The sequence below is a fragment of the Salvelinus namaycush genome, chromosome 21 (assembly GCF_016432855.1).
Source record: "Salvelinus namaycush isolate Seneca chromosome 21, SaNama_1.0, whole genome shotgun sequence".
Lineage (NCBI taxonomy): Eukaryota > Metazoa > Chordata > Actinopteri > Salmoniformes > Salmonidae > Salvelinus > Salvelinus namaycush.
The window spans coordinates 25,244,100-25,271,852 of NC_052327.1; the positions used below are offsets into that span (position 1 = coordinate 25,244,100).

The 27,753-nt window shown below is 43.6% G+C and overlaps 2 protein-coding genes and 1 non-coding gene across 3 annotated transcripts in view; 1 reads left to right on the forward strand and 2 right to left on the reverse strand.

Moving 5' to 3' along the window:
- Positions 1–1,259: 1,259 nt before the first annotated feature.
- trnal-cag lies at positions 1,260–1,342 on the forward strand. The gene has a single exon. It is a non-coding gene; the product is annotated as a tRNA-Leu (tRNA).
- A 2,580-nt stretch (positions 1,343–3,922) lies between these two features.
- Positions 3,923–6,292, reverse strand: LOC120066234 (ADP-ribosylation factor-like protein 2-binding protein). Its single transcript, XM_039017452.1, has 6 exons — positions 5,718–6,292; positions 5,556–5,617; positions 5,373–5,479; positions 5,175–5,260; positions 4,943–5,039; positions 3,923–4,422 (listed from the first exon to the last, which is right to left on the reverse strand). The coding sequence occupies exons 1-6, from the start codon at positions 5,801–5,803 to the stop codon at positions 4,318–4,320; spliced, it is 543 nt and encodes a 180-aa protein (XP_038873380.1). The 5' UTR covers positions 5,804–6,292; the 3' UTR covers positions 3,923–4,317.
- A 130-nt stretch (positions 6,293–6,422) lies between these two features.
- The window catches only part of rspry1 (ring finger and SPRY domain containing 1), a 31,405-nt gene continuing 10,074 nt past the window's right edge, over positions 6,423–27,753 (reverse strand). Inside the window, exons 4-15 of the mRNA XM_039017451.1 lie at positions 23,720–23,832; positions 10,565–10,691; positions 9,650–9,708; positions 9,453–9,519; positions 9,222–9,353; positions 9,025–9,140; positions 8,704–8,847; positions 8,506–8,617; positions 8,245–8,347; positions 7,942–8,094; positions 7,701–7,805; positions 6,423–7,589 (exon numbers count right to left, since the gene is read on the reverse strand). Of these exons, the coding sequence (XP_038873379.1) occupies positions 7,493–7,589; positions 7,701–7,805; positions 7,942–8,094; positions 8,245–8,347; positions 8,506–8,617; positions 8,704–8,847; positions 9,025–9,140; positions 9,222–9,353; positions 9,453–9,519; positions 9,650–9,708; positions 10,565–10,691; positions 23,720–23,832 (1,328 nt within the window). The 3' untranslated portion in view covers positions 6,423–7,492. The remainder of the gene's footprint in view (positions 7,590–7,700; positions 7,806–7,941; positions 8,095–8,244; positions 8,348–8,505; positions 8,618–8,703; positions 8,848–9,024; positions 9,141–9,221; positions 9,354–9,452; positions 9,520–9,649; positions 9,709–10,564; positions 10,692–23,719; positions 23,833–27,753) is intronic.

Below are 27,753 nucleotides of genomic sequence, written 5' to 3' on the forward strand. Positions count from 1 at the left end.
AATTGGCCTATTTGTAAATTGACAACATTTGGTAGCCCACAGTCTTCTTTTTTTTCAGCAGAATAGATTTGCTTTCCAACCTGAGTTTTCCAGCGATTGTATTTGAAATATTGCAAAAGGCCTGTTTTGCCTGCATGCGGTTCACTGACAGATTTTCTGCGTGTTCCTGACTGTAGGCATGCCTTGTGATTGGGCTACACTCAATCCATAACTAGGCTATTTATTTTAAATATGCTATTGTTCCTCTGTGGCTTAATTATAGACATACTCCTGGTTTAGTACTCTAAATGATTTCATTTCTTTCTGAACTGACAGCAGTAATTCTATACATTTCGCAAATGTATTTCAATTTATCAAGGGTTCTGCAGCACCTCCAGCGGCTATCATTCTACAAGGAAATAAATGAAGTGCAACGCTGGAGAGATGAAAGCTGCATTACTTGCTGTTTGGGGTTTTAGGCTGGGTTTCTGTACAAGTACTTTGTGACATGTGCTTATGTGAAAAAGGCTTTAGAAATTGGATTGATTCATTCATGTCTAGCAGAGAGAGGGAGAAAGATCATAGAAAGTGAACCATAAACCCGGACGGGCCCAACATGAATACATTCTTAGAATAGTAGGCACGTTTTCATATAACCTTTTTAGGGGGTAGAAGAATTACAGAGGTAATTTAAATTAACTCAATTTTTACGTTGCAAACAGTGAAAATAATGTTTCATGCCACGAGAGGTACCGGATCCTGGAAACTGGGTTAAGGAACGAAACAGTCCAAAACTGAGAGGTGCATGATCCTGTTCCGGCAGAACCGGCTCAAATTAAGCACTGCGACAGACGACTGACCAATGCTGATGGGAAAAATATTTTTAAGACGAATTATCGCCTAACCTAGCCGTGCTACATTGTTATTTCCCAGTTCAACAAACAAATAAATGCTATGAGAATTGCACATAGCTTCCAAGGTGTCTCGCCTGACGGAGGACAAATTAAGATCAAGCTTGCCACAGTAACTTAATGTTATTCAAGAGTTTGAAACCACGTGCTAACGTTAGCTAGCTAGCTAATGATTATATGCTAGCTAGCTGCTAACGTTTTTGCTTCATAGCTCGCTGATATTCTTCCTTGTTTCATTATTCATTCACATGTTATTCGCCATACTATTGTTACAAAAGTAGCTCGCTGGCTATGTTTTCTATAATTTTATAGACAATTTTCACTCGGGTGCATATGCTCATAAGTGCTACCACAGCCTAGTAGAATAACGTCAGGATGGCCGAGCGGTCTAAGGCGCTGCGTTCAGGTCGCAGTCTCCCCTGGAGGCGTGGGTTCGAATCCCACTTCTGACAATACTTTTTGGAAAGGTAATTTAATAGTAGTAGGTAGCCAGTATCTCGTTAATTCGTTATTTTTTCTATTGAATTGATCAATGAATGGTGTTCTAAAAGAAAGAACGAAATAAATAACTGTAGCCTATGATGATTAAGCGGTGATAAAACATAGGGAAACATTTTAGGCAATGTTATTGTGAATATTTGTATTTTGCAACTAAAAGCAAATTGATGTAGGCTAGGTCCGCTTGCATTATATAGGCTAGGGTTTGGACACTTGAGTTTGTGACAGGCACGGGGGGAAAAGCTATTGAGAGCCGATATAGACAATGTCTTAATACAGACAGTGGGCTAACAGTGCCTTTAGAAATTATTCATACCCCTTGATTTATTTCATAATTTGTTGTGTTACAGCCTTAATTCAAAATGGTTTTAAATAGGTTGTTTTTGTCTCACCCATCTACACAGAATACCGCACAACGACAATGTGAATTTATTGGAAATAAAATAGAGAAATATCTAATTTACATGAATTAGAATCACCATTGGCAGCGATTACAGCTGTACGTCTTTCTGAGTAAATCTCAAAGAGCTTTGCACACCTGGATTTCCACTTTCTTAAAAAAATTATTCAAGCTCTGTCAAATTGGTTGTTGATAATCCCGCTCCAGCTATTACCACGAGCCCGTCCTCCCCAATTAAAGTGCAACTAACCTCCTGTTATTGTAATTGTTATTCAATGGAAAATGGAACGTTTAGGCTGTATGCTCATATAGTTTTTTCTTCATCAACATCTGTTCTCTATCTTGTAGGTGATGGTGTATAATACTGTGGCAACCGTTCTGTACCTCACAGCGTTTCTGGCCAATGCTGCATCAGTCACGCCTTACCAGTACACATATACAGCTACGGCCATATGGCAGCTGCTAAGGTAAGTCAAGAACAGAGCACCTGGTACAGACATACAAAGACACATGCAGACATCGGATCGAAACATTGGCTGCATTTACACAGGCAGCCTAAATGTGATATTTTTTTCACTAATTGGTATTTTGACCAATCAGATCAGTTCTGAAAAATATCTGACATTAAAAGATCTGATGTGATTGGTCAAAAGACCAATTAGTGGAAAAAAGATCAAGTAGTAGGAGGGCCAGAAACAAACTTCTTTGTTTTCTATTCATTCTACCAATAACTGTATAGAATGTGGATATCCGCACTTCCTGTGAAAGGTTTTCTGCTTGACAATGAAAAAATAGCAAGTATTGATTGGAATGTATTCAGACTCAGTCTATATAGCCCTCTGTAAGGGGAGTGCTTGTCTAAACAAGGCCTTCTCATGTGTTTCTGTCACTTATCAACTGATTAGAACTAGGTAAACCAACTATGAAGTCAGCCAGCCTGTCTGTGTGCCTTTTTACGTGTCTATGGCTGTGTTTGCTATTTACAATAAGGCATATGTCAAGCCCTTGATCTTCCTGGGAGGAACAAGCTAGTCACCATAACATTGGCCCTGTTGCACAAAGACATAGGGCTGTTAATGTGTCTAACAGAGCTTATGAACAGTTTCACCATGCATAGGAGATTAAAGCGTGTTTAAAGACATGTATCTCCTGCCTTTTTACAACCCAGGAAATCAGTAGCCCGGTGACTCTAGAGTCAAGACAATAAATATTCCCATCCTACCATTAATATTATTTGGCCAGAGATTTTCACAAACATCATAGATGTAGGTCAGGAGTCAGACTTTATCAATATGTAGCATGTATGGCATGACAACAAATGGAAAATGAGCTGGCTAAAGCCCATAGATATGACAAGTACTGACAACCCACCTGCCTATCCTCGACATTGCCAGTTAAGAAATCAACAATATCAGTTAACTGACAATCGAGAAATAATGAATGCAGGCATGTATTTTATGATAACATTCTGCTCTCATGTCTGATTTGGTCTTACTATGCGTTTGTCACTTGTTCCGTTTTTTTGGCATTGTACCGACATATACGGAGCCAGCGCCTTCTTTTACAACATGGCCTGGAAGTCGAATGGAGGTAATGCAGTCTGCAACTCTGGTGCTGCATAGGACTACTCTACTACTTATCCTGAGAAACCCTCTCCATACACAGAGACTTGTACAGTGTGAACCGTGACAAGACCGTGACAAGAGGAGATACCGAGCCTGCTCATCAAATAACTGTTTTTAAAAAGCTAGACATCAATAGATTTTTGAGATGTCAAGATTATGACTGGAAGGAACACCAGAAGCATTTTGCAGCCCATTTCTGAGTATGTTGCTATGGCAACCCCAGCACTGCACATCTATCAGTACACTCACTCATGACTCACATACTGTACATGCTCCCATACATAACCACTATGATCATATACTCTATGAAAGTGTCATGAATGATACACTATTTATATTGTAATACTTGTAGATACACATGCATCCCAATGGTCTGTGTGGAACACGCATTCAGAAATGTTTTTCATTCTGAAGACCAAGAGAATCATGTGTTGTGTGTGCTGTGGTTTATCCACACCAGTACACTTTTTTTAAATAAAGTAGAATGTGATTTTACAGAATGACTGAATGTCTTTATTTGAAACCCTTATTTACAGACAATGGGACATAAGCAAATATGCACAAACCGGTGACATTCACTGAGTGCATGACGTAATAAAAATACTGTTTGTTTTTAGAAACTTCAGACATGTGTACGGATGTAAAAATCAGACAAAACTCAAAGTAATTAAGTTCACAAATTCAATAAAAAAACCTTGTGCCATGAGGACAAAAGTGTCCATCTTCACCAGAGAATGGCTAGACGTAAAATATACTGATACCATTCCCATTGCAAACCTGCAACAGTTCAAATACAAAAGGTGAGCATGGGCAAGACATGAACACTTATGTTCTGTCACCAGCAACACTACATTATTTGACATGAATGTGTATGTTTGTAAGTTTGGGGATGATTCTTAATTAGTTATTTCAGTTCTGTTGTTCTGGAGGTGATGGGTTTAGAGGTTGCAGAGCTGAGAGACCTCACGACTAGGCCATCACTGAGGTCCAGCCCTCGGCCCTCCCTCTCCTGAAGACAGAAGGTATAGGTGCTGAGCATAGAAATCACATCATGGCGTCTATGAGAGCACAGGCAGCACCATTGATGCCATCTCCATTTTGAGGTAGTCAATTTTATTTTTCTACTACTTCTATGAGTTGGCAAAGAAACTGAAAGGGTGCACACTGGCACCTAGAGTGTTTTGTTTGAACAGGTATAAAGCCAAGGTTGGCGATTTACTGCCACCTGCAGTTATGGAATGTTTCCTCACAAGTATAATTTATTGGCTGATCCTTCCTGGTGACCTGGATGGAATTATGAGATCCTTCCTTAAACCTTAGGAAGTCCCACACAGTTGATTACTTCAAAATGGTTCAAGTACTCAATGGCACTGCCCATACTAAACTGGCTTTTGGGCACTAGAGTCCTCCACCTATCTCTATGTTTCTGACACACAACAACATAGAGACGACAATCCTCTCTAACAAATGATTAGTGCAGATCCTAAAATAAAAAAATCAAATCGGAAACATTCTGGGTTGTTACTCACTGCTCTGTAGTCAATTAACATTTCCTTGAAGGCCATAAAATCTGTAAAAGTAAGCAACATGTCGAAGATGTCTCCTGACACCTCATCTTTGTGCTGCCTGAAACAAAAAAATGTTTTGTGAAACGAGAACCAATACATGTTGCACTCTGCAGTGAGGTGTACTTGGTTTACAAGGGGCATGTGCCACCTAGTGGCAGCATGTAAAGTTACTCCTGAGGGGAAATGTACTTACTTGAGTAAATGGTTAAATGTGCTCATGTTGAAACAGGGAATCCTCTCCATCAGCTGCTGCTCGAGGCGTTTCTCAAGTTTCTCAATCTGAGGTTGAAGTAAACAATATGTATGATCGAGACATACTTTCAGTAAAATAAAAAAAACACTCTGAGTTAGTTCAAATAAGGGAGGCAGATTAACATAAACACTGCTTTACATATTCGTTGAAGATGGGTATGTAGGTGAGTTTGTTCTCCTCTGAGTCATCAAACTCCAGATAGTGTTTCTCCATGAAGCTCTGTTGCAGGTGCTGGAAGTCGTCCTCTAAGGTGGAAATTTAGTAACATTAGCAATTCATTTAACCTTTACACACTGAAACATGTCTAAGACTGCAATTTACCCATGATGATGTCTTCAATACTCCCAATGACAGCATCAAAGGCAGCATCAGCATCTGATGAGCTAGGGAGGTTAAAACATACCGTAGTCAGCAACCAAACAATATAAACCATCATTATCTTCTAACCTAGTTACCTCACTCACTTCTTCCTCAGACACATACTTTGAAACAGCAAAATTCTCTTCCTCTAAGTCCATCATTTCAACGATGTTCTCTCCATCACCCAGCAGATCTAAAAAATAAGGCATTGCACAATAACATTAGATATGGCAAAGAATTAGAAATTACAAAGGATCTCAATGAGATAACATGTCAACACATTAGCTAGCTAGCCTAATGGAAGCTAACATTAAATTAGCATGCAAACAAGTTACCACACTAAAGGCTAACAAGCTCAGCAATAGATAGCAATCATTGCCATCCGACTTTATTTTTATGATTTACAATTTGTCAAGTTACTTACTTCGCTCTTTCACGTCCATTCTAAATCTACTTAGCTAGCTATCAAGCTAACGTATCGGTTTGTCTGATTTTCGGTAATCGCTTCCAAGGCACCAAATTACCAAGGCAACGAAATAAACGCTCCCTTCAGAAAATTAAGTCGCTTGAGGAAACGGATCCCAGCTAATTAGTTCCGGAAGTACAGTTGAGTACGGTACGGTCAGGCTCTCAACATCGTGTGAACTGAAATTAACGTTCAATGTTTAAGTGCGTTAATAGGTCCTTTATTGCAATCATGGACTACATTTATTTCTCTTTCCGTCCCATGATAATGTGGCATGGCATACACATCATACATTCTGGCTGATGATGCGTTTAATAGTGATGTAGCTAGCCTGCTAAATCTTGTCAATAAAATTGGCATCATTGACAAGCAACACAATACATTTATTACAATTATCATAACCCAGAAAAGAATGATTATTCAGTAAATCACATCTTTGTGACCCCTGGGGCTACTCCATTAAAGACAGATACAATTGAACTTTTAACTCTTAATTTCTTCCATGACTAACTCATTGTCAGGAATGAACTGGAGACAACTGGTCCTCCATATATACACACTGTGGCCAAATGCAGTCATTAGTATTGATCGAGATGTAGTACCTTCTGATTTTCCACAACCACTTCATATAACCCCGTAAATAAAATGTGATTAGCTGTGATTTCAATAACCCCAATTTCATTACATTTTGTTTGAATTGTAGATAAATATAATAGTATTTTGAATAACAGTTATTTCATAAAATGTTCAATCTCATTTATAACAGCATGGTTACTCAATCAACCCAGAAATGCTTCAAGTAGAGAGAGGGACACAAATCTGTGCTCAGTTAGTATTGTATGATCGAGCAGGGCCTTAACATCATTGTCACAGCCAACTGAGCCAACCAAGGCTGTCTCTTCGTTGTTGTGCCTTTACGTTTAGTCAGAATAAAACAAGAGAATCACAGATACATGTAAAACCTCTGAGCAGAGATACACAGGACACATTGACCAGAGCCTAAGGGAGGGAACATTAGGCAGATCCATGTGCAGACACTGAGTTTATGACATTAAGATTGATGGGGTGATTCTGGAAATGTTGCTGCCTGGTAATGTCTCTAATTGTCTTCCTCCCACTGCCCCCTCAGTCTTCAAGCACTTTTTTGCTCCCAGACGGGATGTGGGGCCCCATTTCCTCACAGAGAGAACGCGCCATGGAGTGCAGCAGAAGAAAAGGTTACCACTCCTTGTCCTATTCTCCCTACACTATCCCCCACACTGTATCTCTCCTGGAGCTCTGTCAGGTCCCATCACTCCCTCCTCACATTAGGCCCAGGGTCCGATCAGGAACCCTGGCACAGCCACACAGTCCTATTGGTCGGGTTGATTACTGGGATAAAGGTGATAGGAGGAGGGGAGGAGCGTTCATGTCCTGGTTTGAAGGTGATGTGTCAGGACACGTGTGAGATGAGTCTGACACGGGTCAGGATGTCCTGGCGACACAACGGGCACGTCTCCAGCTGTAAGGCACACTCCATACACATCCCACTAAGGATACAAACACACACAGAGACCACGTAAGGAGCCGTAACACACAGGCAAATGGATAGATACTCAATACAGGTACAAGGGGTGAAACAGAGAGGGAAGTTGTTGTACCTGTGTCCGCAGGGTCTCAGCTCTGTATCGGCCATCTGGTCACAGCAGAGGGTGCAGCAGTTGTCTCTGATGCTCACCTGCTTGAGCAGGGCCAGGCGCCGGTGTCTGAGGAACACACACAAGCACAAACAGTCACTAAATGGTACATGGGAGTTCACATAATGTGCAGTTGTCCTGTTCAACTAGAGTGATCATTTCAAGCCTAACCATTTTGCCCAAGGCTACATTAGCTCAGACTTACCTGGGAAGGATAATCTTCTCATCAGACGCCAGTGAGGCAAAGTCATTGAAGGTGCTGAACTTGACAGACGGGGGATGGCGGAAGGGCTTCGCCCCAAAGTTAAACTCACATTGTTGGTAGGACATGAAACTTGCTGCTGCAAAGAAGCCAGACCTGGAAAAAGAAAGGAAGTAGGAAGACTAATGAGGATATTGGACGTAGCAGTGAGTTACTGAAATGTACACTATGTCAATACTTGTGTGGGGTGCACTTTGGATTATGGCCAGAAAATAGAGCAAGCAGGAGCAGGGTGTGTATACTCACGTTGCAGAGGAAAACACCTGCTTCTCTGAGGGGAGCTGATGTCCATTCAGGTAGAAAAGCATCTGCTTCTTACTGAGGTCCAGTAGGAAACCTATGGCATCTCCTACAGATCAAAGAAAGTGTAAGGCTTAAGCATATGCTTGTAAGAGACAGTAGTTCGGTAACAAATGTGTGTAAGCCGAGGTGTTGACAGACATCTCCCCATTACAGCCTGCCTCTGAGCTACAACATGAAACTGTATGGAGTTTGGGATGCACTTACCCTCTTTCCAGCAGGGGTGGGAGTGTGGTTTACTGCGAGCGTTGTACCAGATTAGCTGCCTGCAGCCATCATATGCACATGAGTATTCATCATCTCCTATCCCATAACCCTCCTGAAAAACACACATTATGGCATTCAGTCTCTAGCAGAAATAAACACTGCTTGCTGTGTGTATCAGTACAGCATGTAAGCACGTACATGGTTAAGGAACTTGCTGTCCTTGGTGGCCCAGCCAATCTGCATGACCCCGGAGGTGACCACTGTGACCTCATAGTACCACACGCCTGAGTCCACACAGAAGGTACAGCGGACACTCTCAAAGGAGGACGCGTCGCAGCGCGCCTTGGGAGAGGGGAGAAAAGGGCAGATCCATTATCTCTATGGAACAAGATGATACTGATCAGTGTAATACTGGCATTTAGCATGACAAACAAAGTATAATCATTTATTGTGTGCGCAACAGGGATCATTCTAGTCACACTGCTCTGTCAGGCGTGTTACAGAGAGATGCCCCCTCACCTCCAGTCCACTGGGAGAGATCTTGAGATACTCGCTGACGTCGTTGCTGTTCAGCATGGCGTTGATGTTGCTCAAGTTCACCTTCTCGTAGGTGAACTGACGGCCATCTTTCAGGACTGAGGAGACAGGATAGAGGGAATATTAACAGTCAGTGGATGAGAACTGTCCTCCCTAACATGATGTAGCCTACTACTCACAGAGGTTATCCAGGCTCCATTGGGAACAGAAGCCGACCTGGCGCTTCAGGTAGTCTGTGTGGTCAGCCCACGATTCCAGAACCCCCAGTCGGTCACTTATACACGACTCAGACACTGTTAGTTTGTTCTCACCTGCAACAGGGAAATATAACAGTTACTAGTCCGTTTTGTGGCCAATGGGATAGCATAGCAACCTTCAGAAGGATGTGCAGGATAAGGGGACAAACTTACTGGTCTGTGAGAACTTCTCCAAGGCTATGAGGGCAAAGAGCATAACAGTAGGATGGGCCTCAGAACTCTGGGAACAGAGATGTTCAGATAAATTAGACAAGGCCTCATTCTACAGAAAAATGACATGTAACCCAAGTATATGACTATTGACAGCGCAACAGCATTTGTGTGGTTCTACATGTTTGTTGTGGTCTCACCAGGCTCTCCAGCAGGTACCCCAGGGTTCCAGGGCTCAGGAGTCCAATGCTGGCTGGACCTGAGACATGTGGAGTGGGCGTTAGGTGAAGGAACAACGCTAAGGGCCACAGTAAAGGCACAGGATTGCACCCCCCAACAAAAATTATTATATATAATATGTTTCACAGGCGCCGAATACAATGGGTGTAGGCTTTACCGTGAAATGCTTGCTTACGAGCCCTTCCCAACGATACCGAGTTAAAAAATAATAATACAAAGAAAAACAGTAACACAACACTTCCAGAGAAAGACAAAGTGTAATTCAAAGTTTGGGGTGTAAACAAACAGACATTGAATAGTAGAGGCAACCTCTGTTGGGTATGTCAGACAGACTGAGTTGTCTCACCCTGGCCACCCTCTCCCCAGCCCAGTGCTGCAGGCTCAGCAGAACTGTCAGAGCAAAGGCAGAGCATTTAGGCCGTGTCATGACAAGCATACAACTCAAACCTGCAGGATCAGCTCTTTCAGTTCACAATGACCGTTTGGTATGCCAAATACTGGTTGGGGAACTAGGGTCAAATAACCTGTGGCACTTGAGAGCATTTTAATTTTTCACTGTTGATTATGTGAGTTCAAGAGTGTGTGTGTGTGTGTGTGTGTGTGTCTGGGGTTTGATTTTACCATTCTTGTGGGGACCAGAAGTCATCAAGTTTAGTAAAACAAGTAGAATTTGGACAAGTGGGGACATTTCGCCAGTCCCCACAAGGAAAAATATTTTTTTAGGCTTAAGGGTTTAAAGTTACAATTAGGGTTAGGTAAGGTTAGGTTAAGAAAAATAGGATTTTGAATGGGAATCAATTGTGCCTTCATGGATAGTAAAACAAACGTGTGTGTGTGTAAGAGAATGAAGGAGATCAGGTTGCATCCACACTTACCAGCCAGTTTCTCAGCCAGGCAGCCCAGTACAGCAGTAGTGTTGCGGTGCTTAGAAGGGATGATGGCATCCTGGCGGGCCACAGTGGCACTCAAGCTCAGCATCTCAGACAGCTTCTGTAGAGCATCCTGACAAAGGAGGGGAAACAAGCACTGTTTTGAACGCCCAACACAGGAAAACAATGTCTCTTGAAATCTATTGAAACTTCATATAGTCTTTTCTTTCATAATACAGTTCCTTCAGAAAGTATTCATACCCCTTGATTTATTCTACCTTTTGTTGTGTTACAGGCTGAATTCAAAGTGTATTATTTTTTCCCTCACCCATCTACACACAATACCCTTTAATGACAAAGTGAAAACATGTTTTTAGAAAGGTTAGCAAAATTTATTGAAAATGAAATACAGAAAATCTATTTTACATAAGTAATCACACCCGAGTCAACATGTTGTAGATGCTCCTTTGGCAGTGATTACAGCTGTGAGGCTTTCTGGGTAAGTCTAAGAGCTTTTTACACCTGTGCAACATTTCCCCATTATTCTTTAAAAAAATATTCAAGCTCTATCAAATTAGTTTTTGGTCGTTGCTAGACAACCATTTTCAGGTCTTGCCATAATTTTAGAAGTAGATTTAAGTCAACTGTAACTCGGCCACTCAGGAACATTCACCGTCTTCTTGGAAAGCAACTCGTGTAGATTTGTCCTTGTGTTTTAGTTTGTCGTCTTGCTCAAAGGTGAAATCATCTCCCAGTGTCTGGTGGAAAGCAGACTGAACCAGGCTTTTCTCTAGGATTTTGCCTGTGCTTAGCTCCATTCCGTTTCTTTTTTTTATCCGGAAAAACTCCGTAGGCCTTAACAATTACAAGCATACCCATAACATGATGCAGCCACCACTATGTTTGAAAATATGGAGAGTGGTTCTCAGTAATGTTGTATTGGATTTGCCCCAAACATAACATTTTGTAGTCAGGACAAAAAGTAAATTGCTTTGCCACATTTTTTTGCAGTATTACTTTAGTGTCTTGTTGGAAACAGGATGCATGTTTTGGAATATTTTTATTCAGTACAGGCTTTGTTCTTTTTACTCTGTCAATTAGGTTAGTATTGTGGAGTAACTACAATGTTGTTGATCCATCCTCAGTTTTCTCCTGTCACAGCTATCAACTCTAACTGTTTTAAAGTCACCATTGGCCTCGTGGTGAACTCCTTGAGCTTTTTCCTTCCTCTCTGGCAACTGAGTTAGTAAGGACGCCTGTATGTTTGTAGTGACTGGGTGTATTGGTACACCATCCAAAATGTAATTAATAACTGCACCATGATCAAAGGGATATTCAATGTCTGATTTTTGTATTTTTATCTACCAATAGGTGCCTGTCTTTGCAAGGCATTGGCTATTCTCCCTCTGTGGTTGAATCAGTGTTCACTGCTCAACTGAGGGACCTTACAGATAATTGTATGTGTGGGGGACAGAGACAAGGTTGTCATTCAAAAATCATGTTAAACACTATTATTGCACACAGAGTGAGTCCATGTAACATATTACGTCACTTGTTAAGAAATGTTTTACCCCTGAACTTATTCATGCTTGCCATAACAAAAGGGTTGAATATGTATTGTGTCAAGACATTTCAGCCTTTCATTTTTAATTATTAATTATGAATACATTTTTTATATATATATTTTTTTTACATAAATCCACATTGACATTATGGGGTATTGTGTGTAGGCCAGTGACAAAAAATATATATTTAATCAACTTTAATATCAGGCTGTAACGTAACATGTGGGAAAAAATCTAAGGGTGTGAATACGTTTTGAAGGCACAGTACACACAGTGTACAAAACATTAGGAACACCTTCCTAATATTGAGTTGCACCCCATTTTGCCCTCAGAACAGCCTCAATTAAAAACATTTTTTTAAATTTAAATTTAACCTTTATTTAACCAGGTAGGCAAGTTGAGAACAAGTTCTCATTTACAATTGTGACCTGGCCAAGATAAAGCAAAGCAGTTCGACACATACAACAACAGAGTTACACATGGAGTATATATAAAAAAATAAATAAATAAAAAGTCTATATACAATGTGAGCAAATGAGGTGAGATAAGGGAGGTAAAGGCAAAAAAAGGCCATGGTGGCGAAGTAAATACAATATGGCAAGTAAAACACTGGAATAGTAGATTTGGAGTGGAAGAATGTGCAAAGTAGAAATATTGGGGTGCAAAGGAGCAAAATAATTGAATAAATAAATACAGTAGGGGAAGAGGTAGTTTGGGCTAAATTATAGATGGGCTATGTACAAAGTGCAGTAATCTGTGAGCTGCTCTGACAGCTGGTGCTTAAAGCTAGTGAGGGAGATAAGTGTTTCCAGTTTCAGATTTAGAGATTTTTGTAGTTCGTTCCAGTCATTGGCAGCAGAGAACTGGAAGGAGAGGCGGCCAAAGGAGGAATTGGCTTTGGGGGTGACCAGAGAGATATAGCTGCTGGAGCGCGTGCTACAGGTGGGTGCTGCTATGGTGACCAGCGAGCTGAGATAAGGGGGGACTTTACCTAGCAGGGTCTTGTAGATGACCTGGAGCCAGTGGGTTTGGCGAGGAGTATGAAGCGAGGGCCAGCCAACGAGAGCGTACAGGTCGCAGTGGTGGGTAGTATATGGGGCTTTGGTGACAAAACGGATGGCACTGTGATCCAATTTATTGAGTTGGGTATTGGAGGCTATTTTGTAAATGACATCGCCGAAGTCGAGGATCGGTAGGATGGTCAGTTTTACGAGTGTATGTTTGGCAGCATTAGTGAAGGATGCTTTGTTGCGAAATAGGAAGCCAATTCTAGATTACATTTTGGATTGGAGATGTTTGATGTGAGTCTGGAAGGAGAGTTTACAGTCTAACCAGACACCTATGTATTTGTAGTTGTCCACATATTCTAAGTCAGAACCGTCCAGAGTAGTGATGTTGGACGGGAAGGCAGGTACAGGCAGCGATCGGTTGAAGAGCATGCATTTAGTTTTACTTGTATTTAAGAGCAGTTGGAGGCCACGGAAGGAGTGTTGTATGGCATTGAAGCTCGTCTGGAGGGTTGTTAACACAGTGTCCAAAGAAGGGCCAGAAGTATACAGAATGGTGTCGTCTGCGTAGAGGTGGATCAGAGACTCACCAGCAGCAAGAGTGACATCATTGATGTATACAGAGAAGAGAGTCGGCCCAAGAATTGAACCCTGTGGCACCCACATAGAGACTGCCAGAGGCCCGGACAACAGGCCTTCCGATTTGACACACTGAACTCTATCAGAGAAGTAGTTGGTGAACCAGGCGAGGCAATCATTTGAGAAACCAAGGCTATCGAGTCTGCCGATCAGGATGTGGTGATTGATAGAGTCGAAAGCCTTGGCCAGGTCAATGAATACGGCTGCACAGTATTGTTTCTTATCGATGGCAGTTAAGATATCGTTTAGGACCTTGAGCGTGGCTGAGGTGCACCCATGACCAGTTCTGAAACCAGATTGCATAGCGGAGAAGGTGCGGTGGGATTCAAAATGGTCGGTAATCTGTATGTTGACTTGGCTTTCGAAGACCTTAGAAAGGCAGGGTAGGATAGATATAGGTCTGTAGAAGTTTGGGTCAAGAGTGTCCCCCCCCCTTTGAAGAGGGGGATGACCACAGCTGCTTTCCAATCTTTGGGAATCTCAGATGACACAAAAGAGAGGTTGAACAGGCTAGTAATAGGGGTTGCAACAATTTCGGCAGATCATTTTAGAAAGGGTCCAGATTGTCTAGCCCGGCTGATTTGTAGGGGTCCAGATTTTGCAGCTCTTTCAGAACATCAGCTGACTGGATTTGGGAGAAGGAGTAATGGGGAAGGATTGGGCGAGTTGCTGTGGAGGGTGCAGTGCTGTTGACCGGGGTAGGGGTAGCCAGGTGGAAAGCATGGCCAGCCGTAGAAAAATGTTTATTGAAATTCTCAATTATAGTGGATTTATCGGTGGTGACAGAGTTTCCTATCCTCAGTGCAGTGGGCAGCTGGGAGGATGTGTTCTTATTCTCCATGGACTTTACAGTGTCCCAGAACTTTTTTGAGATTGTGTTGCAGGAAGCAAATTTCTGCTTGAAAAAAGCTAGCCTTGGCTTTTCTAACTGCCATTGTATATTGGTTTCTAACTCCCCTGAAAAGTTGCATATCACGGGGGCTGTTCGATGCTAATGCAGAACGCCACAGGATGTTTTTGTGTTGGTTAAGGGCAGTCAGGTCTGGAGAGAACCAAGGGCTATATCTGTTCATGGTTCTAAATGTCTTGAATGGGGCATGCTTATTTAAGATGGCGAGGAAGGCATTTAAAAAATTAAAAAAAACAGGCATCCTCTACTGACGGGATGAGGTCAATATCCTTCCAGGATACCCGGGCCAGGTCGATTAGAAAGGCCTGCTCACTGAAGTGTTTCAGGGAGTGATTTGACAGTGATGAGTGGAGGTCGTTTGACCGCTGACCCATTACGGATGCAGGCAATGAGGCAGTGATCGCTGAGATCTATGTTGAAAACAGCAGAGGTGTATTTAGAGGGCAAGTTGGTTAGGATGATATCTATGAGAGGGTGCCCGTGTTTACAACTTTGGGGTGGTACCTGGTAGGTTCATTGATAATTTGTGTGAGATTGAGGGCATCAAGCTTAGATTATAGGATGGCTGGGGTGTTAAGCATGTCCCAGTGTAGGTCACCTAGCAGCACGAGCTCTGAAGATAGATGGGGGGGGCAATCAGTTCATATATGGTGTCCAGAGCACAGCTGGGGACAGAGGGTGGTCTATAGCAGGCGGCAACGGTGAGAGACTTGTTTTTAGAGAGGTGGATTTTTAAAAGTAGAAGTTCAAATTGTTTGGGTACAGACCTGGATAGTAGGACAGAACCCTGCAGGCTATCTCTGCAGTAGATTGCAACACCGCCCCCTTGGCCGTTCTATCTTGTCTGAAAATGTTGTAGTTAGGGATGGAGATTTCAGAGTTTTTGGTGGTCTTCCTAAGCCAGGATTCATTCACGGCTAGGACTTCCGGGTTGGCAGAGTGTGCTAAAGCAGTGAATAAAACAAACTTAGGGAGGAGGCTTCTAATGTTAACATGCATGAAACCAAGGCTATTACGATTACAGAAGTCATCAAAAGAGAGCGCCTGGGGAATAGGAGTGGAGCTAGGCACTGCAGGGCCTGGATTCACCTCTACATCACCAGAGGAACAGAAGAGGAGTAGGATACGGGTACGGCTAAAAGCTATGAGAATTGGTCATCTAGGACATCCGGAACAGAGAGTAAAAGGAGCAGGTTTCTAGGGACGATAAAATAGCTTCAAGGTATAATGTACAGACAAAGGTATGGTAGGATGTGAATACAGTGGAGGTAAACCTAGGTATTGAGTGATGATGAGAGAGATATTGTCTCTAGAAACATCATTGAAACCAGGTGATGTCATTGCATGTGTGGGTGGTGGAACTGAAAGGTTGGATAAGGTATAATGAGCAGGGCTAGAGGCTCTACAGTGAAATAAGCCAATAAACACTAACCAAAACAGCAATGGACAAGGCATATTGACATTAAGGAGAGGCATGCTTAGCCGAGTGATCATAAGGGTCCAGTGAGTAGTGAGGTTGGTTGGGGTCACATTCAGACAGCTAGCCGGGCCATGGGTAGCAAGCTAGCATAGGATAGAGGTCTGTTTTTAGCCACCTCATGCGTTTCCGTCAGTAGATTAGTGGGGTTCCGTGTGGTAGAGGGGACCAATCCAATTGGCGAAATAGTTATAGTGGCCCAAGAAAATTGTCCGATAGACCTATTCAGATAGCAGCCGATAAGACAGCTAACGAATAGCGGGCCGCAGATGGGCGTTCAGGTTACGTCGCGACGGAGGGGCCAGTTGGATAACTCCCTCGGGCAGATAACGTCGGTAGTCCAGTCATGAAGGCCCGGTGGGGGCTCCGCATTGGCAGTAAAACAGGTCCGGATAGGTGATTGTAGCCCAGGAGTGGCTGATGGAACTCTTCAGCTGGCTAGCTCCGGAATAATTGATGTTTGCTCCAGGACCGACGTTAGCCAATAGTCACTCGGATAGCAGCTAGCTAGCTGCAAGATCCAGGTGTAAATGTCCAGAGCTTGCGGTAGAAATCCGGGGATATGGAGAGAAAATAGTTCCGGTATGCTCTGGCCTGAGTCGCGTTGTACAAAACTGGCGATAGCTTTTCGAGCTAAAGGATAGCTGATGACTGCCAACCGTGGCAGTCATCAGGGGCATGGACACTACAAGGTGTCGAAACATTCCACAGGGATGCTGGCCCATGTGGATTCCAATGTTTCCCACAGTTGTGTCAAGTTGGCTGGATGTCCTTTGAGTGGTGGACCATTCTTGATACACACCGGAATCGATCGAGCGTGAAAAGCCTAGCAGCATTGCAGTTCTTGACACACTCAAACCAGTGCGCCTGGCACCTACCAACATACCCCATTCAAAAGCACTTAAAATATTTTTTATTGCCCATTCACCCTCTGAATGGCACACATACACAATCCATGTCTCAATTGTATCAAGGCTTAAAAATACTTTAACCCGAAAATACTATGCATGGAAGTAACGGAATTGTTTTCATTATTAGCTTTAAAAAAAAGTGACTATAGCAAGCCTATCCTCTCATATTATTAAACATGCAACTATTGTAATGAAGGAGAGAATGTAATACATCATTTACAAACATTTCCTAAATTACAATGTGGGAAAACACTGTTCTAAAAGATGCACCTGATGAGAGCCGTTTCATGTGACAGAGTGATGAACGTCTCCGTTAACTTAGAAAGAGGGAAAACGTAAATATGCAACAAATTAGATGGGTTGTTAATATGACTAGGATTGTGCCTTTGGCTTCTGGACAATCTAAAAAAGTAGATATGAACAGTAGAACAGGAGAGAAATGCTGTGAAACTTTGGTTGCTGGCACAGCTGTTCTTAGCTGCTTCGTGCTGCTCCTCTTTCATTGCTGCTCCTCTTTCATTGCTGCTCCCTGCAGCCTGCTTCGGAGTTGCTTAGCAACGGGTCTCCGCTCTGGCTTGCTCGCGGATCACTGACTAGAGACAGCCATTAGTTGAGGTACGAAAGGTACTTTCTACTTTAAAGTCACTGTACATTACTATTTTCGACTAAATAATAATTCCGGTCAACCAAGACACTGTTCCTGTTTTATGAGTGACGAGATTTGTTCAATTCTGGCACCAATTTAATTGAACGAAATAATGCAAATTCACAGAGTGATAAGCATGACCGGTCAAATGTATTTTGGGCGGCTAAGCGACTAATATCCCTAATTAGAACCTTTTACTATTTAAGCAGCAGTTTCTCCCTCCAGTCTTTCTTATTTTTGTTGGCGAATGCTTGTGGTGGCCAACTTTTCCTTTCCATGTTGTGCGTGACTGAAAGTGAGTACTTTGCATTATTGTACAGTACCAGTCAAAAGTTCGGACACCTATTCATTCAAGGGTTTTTCTTTATTTGTACTATTTTCTGTATTGTAGAATAATAGGGGAGACATCAAAACTATGAAATAACATATAGAATCATGTAGTAACCAATTATTTATTTGTTTAAATCAAAATATATTTGAGATTCTTCAAAGTATTCACCCTTTGCCTTGATGACAACTTTGCACAATCAACCAGCTTCACCTGGAATGCTTTTCCAACAATCTTGAAGGAGTAACCACATATGCTGAGCACTTGTTGGCTGCTTTTCCTTCACTCTGCGGTTCCAAACCATCTCAAATGGGTGGAGGTCAGATGATTGTGGAGGCCAGGTCATCTGATGCAGCACTCCATCACTCTCCTTCTTGGTCAAATACCCCTGACACAGCTTGGAGGTGTGTTTTGGGTCATTGTCCAGTTGAAAAACAAATGATAGTCCCAAACCAGATGGGATGGTATATCGCTGCAGAATGCTATGGTAGCCATCCTGGTTAACTGTGCCTTGAATTCTAAATAACATCAGAGTGTCACCAGCAAAGCATCCCCACACCATAACACCTCCTCCTCCATTCTTCACAGTGGGAACCACACATGGAGATCATCTGTTCATCTACCCTGCGTCTCGTGGTTGGAACCAAAAATCTCAAATTTGAACTCATCAGACCAAAGGACAGATTTCCACCGGTCTAATGTCCATTGCTCCCGTTTCTTGGCCCAAGCAAGTCTCTTCTTATTGGTGTCCTTTGGTAGTGGTTTCTTTGCAGCAATTTGACCATGAAGGCCTGATTCATGCAGTCTCTTCTGAACAGTTGATGTTGAGATTAGAGGTCGACAGATTAATCAAAATGGCCGATTAATTAGGGCTGATTTCAAGTTTTCATAACGGTAATCAGCATTTTTGGACACCGATTAAACACATTGCACCCCACGAGGAGACTGCGTGGCAGGCTGACTACCTGTTACGCGAGTGCAGCAAGGAGCCAAGGTAAGTTGCTAGCTAGTATTAAACTTACCTTATAAAAAACAATCAATCTTAACATAATCACTAGTTAACTACACATGGTTAATGATATTATTCGTTTATCTAGCTTGTCCTGCATTGCATATAATCGATGCGGTGCCTGTAAATTATCCTCAAATCACAGCCAAACGGGTGATGATTTAACAAGTGCATCCTTGAAAAAGCACTGTCGTTGCACCAATGTGTACCTAACCATAAACATCAATGCCTTTCTTTAAAATCAATACACAAGTATATATTTTAAAACCTGCATATTTAGTTAATATTGCCTGCTAACATGAATTTCTTTTTTTCCTCTTGCGTTCTTTGCAAGCAGAGTCAGGGTATATGCAGCAGTTTGGGCTTCCTGGCTCGTTGCGAACTGTATGAAGATCATTTCTTCCTAACAAAGACCGTAATTAAATTTGCCAGAATTGTACATAATTATAACATAACATTGAAGGTTGTGCAATGCAACAGCAATATTTAGACTTAGGGATGCCACCCGTTAGATAAAATACGGAACGGTTCCGTATTTCACTGAAAGAATAAACTTTTTGTTTTCGAAATGATAGTTTCCGGATTTGACCATATTAATGACCTAAGGCTCGTATTTCTGTGTGTTATTATAATTAAGTCTATGATTTGATAGAGCAGTCTGAGCGGTGGTAGGCAGCAGCAGGCTCATAAGCATTCATTCAAACAGCACTTTCCTGCATTTGCCAGCAGCTCTTCGCTGTGCTTCAAGCATTGCGCTGTTTATGGCTTCAAGCCTCCCGAGATTAGGCTATAGTGCCTCTAAGAACATCAAATAGTCAAAGGTATATGAAATACAAATGGTATAGAGAGAAATAGTCCTTGAATTCCTATAATAAATACAACCTAAAACTTCTTACCTGGGAATATTGAAGGCTCATGTTAAAAGGAACCACCAGCTTTCATATGTTCTCATGTTCTGAGCAAGGAACTTAAACGTTAGCTTTTTTACATGGCAAATATTGCACTTTTACTTTCTTCCCCAACACTTTGTTTTTGAATTATTTAAACCAAATTGAACATGTTTCATTATTTATTTGAGACCAAATTGATTTTATTGACGTATTATATTAAGTTAAAATAAAACTGTTCATTCAGTATTGTTGAAACTGTCATTATTCCAAATATATATATATATTTTAAAAAATATATATACACTGCTCAAAAAAATAAAGGGAACACTTAAACAACACAATGTAACTCCAAGTCAATCACACTTCTGTGAAATCAAACTGCCCACTTAGGAAGCAACACTGATTGACAATAAATTTCACATGCTGTTGTGCAAATGGAATAGACAAAAGGTGGAAATTATAGGCAATTAGCAAGACACCCCCAATAAAGGAGTGGTTCTGCAGGTGGTGACCACAGACCACTTCTCAGTTCCTATGCTTCCTGGCTGATGTTTTGGTCACTTTTGAATGCTGGCGGTGCTTTCACTCTAGTGGTAGCATGAGACGGAGTCTACAACCCACACAAGTGGCTCAGGTAGTGCAGCTCATCCAGGATGGCACATCAATGCGAGCTGTGGCAAGAAAGTTTGCTGTGTCTGTCAGCGTAGTGTCCAGAGCATGGAGGCGCTACCAGGAGACAGGCCAGTACATCAGGAGACGTGGAGGAGGCCGTAGGAGGGCAACAACCCAGCAGCAGGACCGCTACCTCCACCTTTGTGCAAGGAGGAGCACTGCCAGAGCCCTGCAAAATGACCTCCAGCAGGCCACAAATATCTGTTAAACCATGTGAAGGGATGGCGTGATTAAGGGGGAACCAATTATCTCTTGGCTCCACAATGTCTGTGCGCAAGTCACTCCCCTCAGTGAGCTTGTCCAGGAGTGGGGAGAAGAGGGGGTTTACTTGAGATGGGAGAATATAGAGTTGACAATTGAGTTATACCTTGGATGAGGTAATGTTTTGGTACTATGAAGTACCAGGAATGAGATTAGAACCTCGTCTTAGAGACCAAACTGAACAATAATTTATAGCTAATGCTATCTGGCTATGGGATACTCCTTTCAAGTAAAATTATTTTGTAGGCACTCTCTCTCATTATAGACACTGAATTGATCTGAGAGTCAAAGGGCGATTTTAAAGCTCACATATTATTAAAGATGACATTTAAGTATAACTCTGACTGGTGTGTGGTTTGTAACTCTCCTCATTTGGTAATACAGGAAATTGCCACGACACTATGCATTGCGGTAGGAAGCGTTCTCCTGGCATCCGCCAAACCCAGATTCGTCCGTCGGACTGCCACATGGGGGAGTGTGATTCATCACTCCAGTGAATGCATTTCCACTGCTCCAGAGCCCAATGGCGGCAAGCATTACACCACTAGAGGTGACGCGTGGCACTGCGCATGGTGATCTTAGGCTTGTGTGCGGCTTCTCGGCCATTGAAACCCATTTCATGAAGCTCCCGATGAACAGTCCTTGTGCTGACGTTGCTTCCAGAAGCAGTTTGGAAGTCAGTAGTGAGTGTTGCAACCGAGATACGATTTTAACGTGCTTCAGCACTCGGCGGTCTCGTTTTGTGAGCTTGTGTGGCCTACCATTTCGCGGCTGAGCCGTTGTTGCTCCTAAACGTTTCCACTTCAAAATAACAGCACTTACAGTTGACCGGGGCAGCTCTAGCAGGGAAGAAATTTGACAAACTGACTTGTTGGAAAAGTGCCATCCTATGACGGTGCCACGTTGAAAGTCACTGGGCTCTTAAGGCCATTCTACTGCCAATGTTTATCTATGAAGATTGCATGGCTGTGTGCTCGATTTTATACACCTGTCAGCAACGGGTATGGCTGAAATATCCAAATCCACTCATTTAAGGGGTGTCCACATACCTTTGTATATACAGTGCCTTCGGGAAGTATTCAGACCCTTGACTTTTTCCACATTGTTACATTACAGTCTCAATCTAAAATGGATTAAATAAAAAAATATCAGCAATCTACACACAAAATCCCATAATGACAATGCGAAAACAGGTTTATAGCAAAAACCAACCCATGAGTTCGGTGGAATTGTCTATAGAGCTCCGAGACAGAATTGTGTCAAGGCACAGATCCGGGAATGGGACCAAAAAATGTCTGCAGCATTGAAGGTCACCAAGAACACAGTGGCCCCCATCATTCTCAAACAGAAGAAGTTTGGAACCACCAAGACTCTTCCTAAAGCGGTCTGCCTGGCCAAACTGAGCAATCAGGGGAGAAGGACCTTGGTCAGGGAGGTGACCAAGAACCCAATGGTCACTCTGATAGAGCTCCAGAGTTCCTCTATGGAGATGGGAGAACCTTGCAGAAGGACAAGCATCTCTGCAGCACTCCACCAATCACTGCACTGTTGTGCAGTAAAAGGCACAACAGCCCACTTGGAGTTTGCCAAAAAGGCATCTAAAGGACTTCGACCATGAGAAACAAGATTCTCTGGTCTGATGAAACCAAGATTGAACTCTTTGGCCTGAATGCCAAGCGTCACGTCTGGAGGAAACCTGGTACCATCCAGCGGGGAAGCATCATGCTGTGGGGATGTTTTTCAGCTGCAGGGACTGTAAGACTAGTCAGGATCGAGGGAAAGATGAACGGCGTAAAGTACAGAAAGATCCTTGATGAAAACCTGCTCCAGTCCCAACAGGACAACAACCCTAAGCACACAGCCAACAACGCAGGAGTGGCTTCGGGACAAGTCTCTGAATGTCCTTGAGTGGCCCAACCAGAGCCCAGACTTGAACCCGATCGAAACATCTCAGGAGAGACCTGAAAATTGCTGTGCAGCAACGCTACCCATCCAACCTGACATAGCTTGAGAGGATCTGCAGAGAAGAATGGGAGAAACTCCCCAGATACAGGTGTGCCAAGCTTGTAGTGTCATACCCAAGAAGACTCAAGAATGTAATCGCTGCCAAAAGGTGCTTCAACAAAGTACCGAGTAAAGGGTAAGAATACTTTATTAAATTTTTATAAATTAGCAAAAATGTATAAAAAACTGTTTTAGCTTTGTCATTATGGGCTATTGTGTATAGATTGATGGGGGGGGGGGAAACGATTTAATCCATTTTAGAATAAGGCTGTAACCTTACAAAATGTGGAAAAGGTAAAGGGGTCTGAATACTTTCCAAAGGCACTGTATATCCTCAGTTTGTTTGATACTTTTCAATTTCTTATCCATTTGCACTTGTCAGTCATGATTATATGTTAACATGTGTTAGTATCTCCATTTTATAACCCCCAGAACCACAACCTCATATCATAACTTGTATCACAAACTTACCTACTGGCCTAACAAGCCATCAAATCTACATCCTACCCCCATGTGCCTGTATTGTGCTTTTTAGTTAGTTAATAAGTACCCTGAACTGGAAACCTTGTCTCCAACCATCATTCCTGCATTCTTACAAATGCACCGTAGTGGCAACATCACTCCTCAACCCTAGTTATTTTTAGTAACTATCAATCCCCCCACCCCTACTGGAACATGAGCTTGGTGTGTTGTAATCAGCTGCTATCAATGAGTGTCTAAGAGTGGATGGCCATGCTTTGGGAAGTTGAGCTTTGAATTTGAGTTTTGTGTAGGCATTAGGCAAGGAAGATGGATCTTGGAGGCATTACACAGACGAGACCCAGATGGTAACTAGTACTCACTTTGGTGGGCAGTGGGCATTCGTCAAGCAGCAGGGTAATCACAGCTGGTCCCAGTGGGTCGTCCAGCGGTATCACCCGGATCAGAGACTGGACCACCTCCAACCAGCCGTCATCTTAGGGTGGCACAGGGGGTAGGGTAGGGGGAAAAGGTGGAGGTTAGCAGGGGACAGCAAAACTGGTTAATTAACAGCCTCTTTGTAGTTGTCACACTAGATGCAGATATGTGCGGTCTGAGGTTTAGCATCTAAGCACGTCTGCTTGGAGGCTTTGTTGTGCATCACTCAACTGGCCAGAAACTGAAACTCAATTACTGTTGAATTTGGTGGAAAGTGAGGTATTATTTTGGCTTCTCTTCCCCCTAGCCATCCTTAACTCAAAATAATTGAATAATTTCTAACCTTTCCCTGTGATAAAACTATGTAACTCAACTTTAACTTCTGTGGCAACAGCAGCACATAAGGCAGATGGATGTCTTTTGGACACTTCCATGTAAAAGGACCCATGAACAGCAACAGCTCATAGGAGTATATGAAATTGGGTGTCAAATGAAAGCTAAGCATCAATATTGAGAAATGAATCCATATACATATCCATTTTACAAAAAATTAGGAAGAAGCAAAGGCTCAAACAGATAGAAAAGGGCTCCTAGAAAATATCGACCAGATTAAGTCTTGATGTATTTCTAATACCTTAAAACACAAAATTGAAGTGAAGACCCCTGCAAACTACACTGAACAAAAACAAATACAACAATTTCTAAGATTTTACTGAGTTAGTTCATATAAGGAAATCAGTCAATTTAAATAAATTCATTAGGCCTTAATCTATGCATTTCACATGACTGGGAATACAGATATGCATCTGTTGGTCACAGATACTGTACCTTAAAAATAAAAAGTAGGGGCGTGGTTCAGAAAACCAGTCAGTATCTGGTGTGACCACCATTTGCCTCATGCAGCACAACACATCTCCTTCGCATAGAGTTGATTGTGGCCTGTAGAATATTGTCGCACTCCACTTCAATGGCTGTGCGAAGTTGCTGGATATTGGCGGAACTGGAGCACGCTGTCGTACACGTTGATCCAGAGCATCCCAAAGATGGTCAATGGGTTACATGTCTGGTGAGTATGCAGACCATGGAAGAACTGGGACATTTTTAGCTCCCAGGAATTGTGTACAGATCCTTGCATCATTGGTCTGTCCCTCATCATGCTGAAACATGAGGCGATGGCGGCGGATGAATGGCACGACAATGGGCCTCAGGATCTCGTCACGGTATCTCTGTGCATCCAAATTGCCATCGATAAAATGCAATTGTGTTCGTTGTCTGTAGCTTATGCCTGCCCATGCCATAACTCCACTGCCACCATGGAGCACTCTGTTCACATCATTGACATCTGCAAACCGCTCGCCCACACGACACCATACACGCCTTCTGCCCGGTACAGTTGAAACCGGGATTCATTCGTGAAGAGCACACATGTTTTTTACTCATTTTTCTCCCCAATTCCAAATTGGTATTTAGTCTTGTTCCATCGCTGCAACTCCCCTACGGACTCGGGAGGCGAAGGTCGAGTGCCATGCTACCGCTGAAACACAACCCTGCCCAGCCACACTGCTCTCTTAACCCGGAAGCCAGCCGCAACAAATGTGTCGGAGGAAACGCCGTCCAGCTGGCGACCGAAGTCAGCTTGCAGGCAACCGGACCGCCACAAGGGATCGCTAGAGTGTGATGTGACAAGGAAATCCCGGGCGGCCAAACCCTCCCCTAACCCGGACGATGCTGGGCCAAATGGGTCTCCCGGGTCGGCTGTGAAACAGCCTGGGATCAGACCCGGGACTGTAGTGCCTTAAAACGCTGCGTCACTCAGGAGGCCCGAAGAACACACTTCTACAGCGTGCCAGTGGCCATTGAAGGTGAGCATTTGCACACTGAAGTCGGTTACGACGCCGAACTGCAGTCAGGTCAAGATCCTGGTGAGGATGATGAGCACGCAGATTAGCTTCCCTGAGACGGTGTCTGACAGTTTGTGCAGAAATTGTTTGTGCAAACCCAGTTTCATCAGCTGTTCGGGTGGCTGGTCTCAGACCATCCCATAGGTGAAGAAGCCAGATGTGGAGGTCCTGCGCTGGCGTGGTTATACATGGTCTGCAGTTGTGAGGCCGGTTGGAGGTACTGCCAAATGCTCTAAAAACGACTTATGGTAGAGAACATTAAATTATCTGGCAACAGCTCTGGTGGACATTCCTGCAGTCAGCATGCCAATCTTGCATTAGCGTAGCCTCTTCTGTAGCCTGTCAACTATGTGTCTGTCTATCCCTGTTCTCTCCTCTCTGCACAGACCATACAAACGCTTCACACCGCGTGGCCGCTGCCACTCTAACCTGGTGGTCCCAGCGCGCACGACCCACGTGGAGTTCCAGGTCTCCGGCAGCCTCTGGAACTGCCGATCTGCGGCCAACAAGGCAGAGTTCATCTCAGCCTATGCTTCCCTCCAGTCCCTCGACTTCTTGGCACTGACGGAAACATGGATTACCACAGATAACACTGCTACTCCTACTGCTCTCTCCTCGTCTGCCCACGTGTTCTCGCACACCCCGAGAGCTTCTGGTCAGCGGGGTGGTGGCACTGGGATCCTCATCTCTCCCAAGTGGACATTCTCTCTTTCTCCCCTGACCCATCTGTCTATCGCCTCCTTCGAATTCCATGCTGTCACAGTTACCAGCCCTTTCAAGCTTAACATCCTTATCATTTATCGCCCTCCAGGTTCCCTTGGAGAGTTCATCAACGAGCTTGACGCCTTGATAAGTTCCTTTCCTGAGGACGGCTCACCTCTCACAGTTCTGGGTGACTTTAACCTCCCCACGTCTACCTTTGACTCATTCCTCTCTGCCTCCTTCTTTCCACTCCTCTCCTCTTTTGACCTCACCCTCTCACCTTCCCCCCCTACTCACAAGGCAGGCAATACGCTTGACCTCATCTTTACTAGATGCTGTTCTTCCACTAATCTCATTGCAACTACCCTCCAAGTCTCCGACCACTACCATGTATCCTTTTCCCTCTCGCTCTCATCCAACACTTCCCACTCTGCCCCTACTCGGATGGTATCGCGCCGTCCCAACCTTCGCTCTCTCTCCCCCGCTACTCTCTCCTCTTCCATCCTATCATCTCTTCCCTCTGCTCAAACCTTCTCCAACCTATCTCCTGATTCTGCCTCCTCAACCCTCCTCTCCTCCCTTTCTGCATCCTTTGACTCTCTATGTCCCCTATCCTCCAGGCCGGCTCGGTCCTCCCCTCCTGCTCCGTGGCTCGACGACTCATTGCGAGCTCGCAGAACAGGGCTCCGGGCAGCCGAGCGGAAATGGAGGAAAACTCGCCTCCCTGCGGACCTGGCATCCTTTCACTCCCTCCTCTCTACATTTTCCTCTTCTGTCTCTGCTGCTAAAGCCACTTTCTACCACTCTAAATTCCAAGCATCTGCCTCTAACCCTAGGAAGCTCTTTGCCACCTTCTCCTCCCTCCTGAATCCTCCTCCCCCTCCCCCCCCCCTCCCTCTCTGCGGATGACTTCGTCAACCATTTTGAAAAGAAGGTCGACGACATCCGATCCTCGTTTGCTAAGTCAAACGACACCGCTGGTTCTGCTCACACTGCCCTACCCTGTGCTTTGACCTCTTTCTCCCCTCGCTCTCCAGATGAAATCTCGCGTCTTGTGACGGCCGGCCGCCCAACAACCTGCCCGCTTGACCCTATCCCCTCCTCTCTTCTCCAGACCATTTCCGGAGACCTCCTCCCTTACCTCACCTCGCTCATCAACTCATCCTTGACCGCTGGCTACGTCCCTTCCGTCTTCAAGAGAGCGAGAGTTGCACCCCTTCTGAAAAAACCTACACTCGATCCCTCCGATGTCAACAACTACAGACCAGTATCCCTTCTTTCTTTTCTCTCCAAAACTCTTGAACGTGCCGTCCTTGGCCAGCTCTCCTGCTATCTCTCTCAGAATGACCTTCTTGATCCAAATCAGTCAGGTTTCA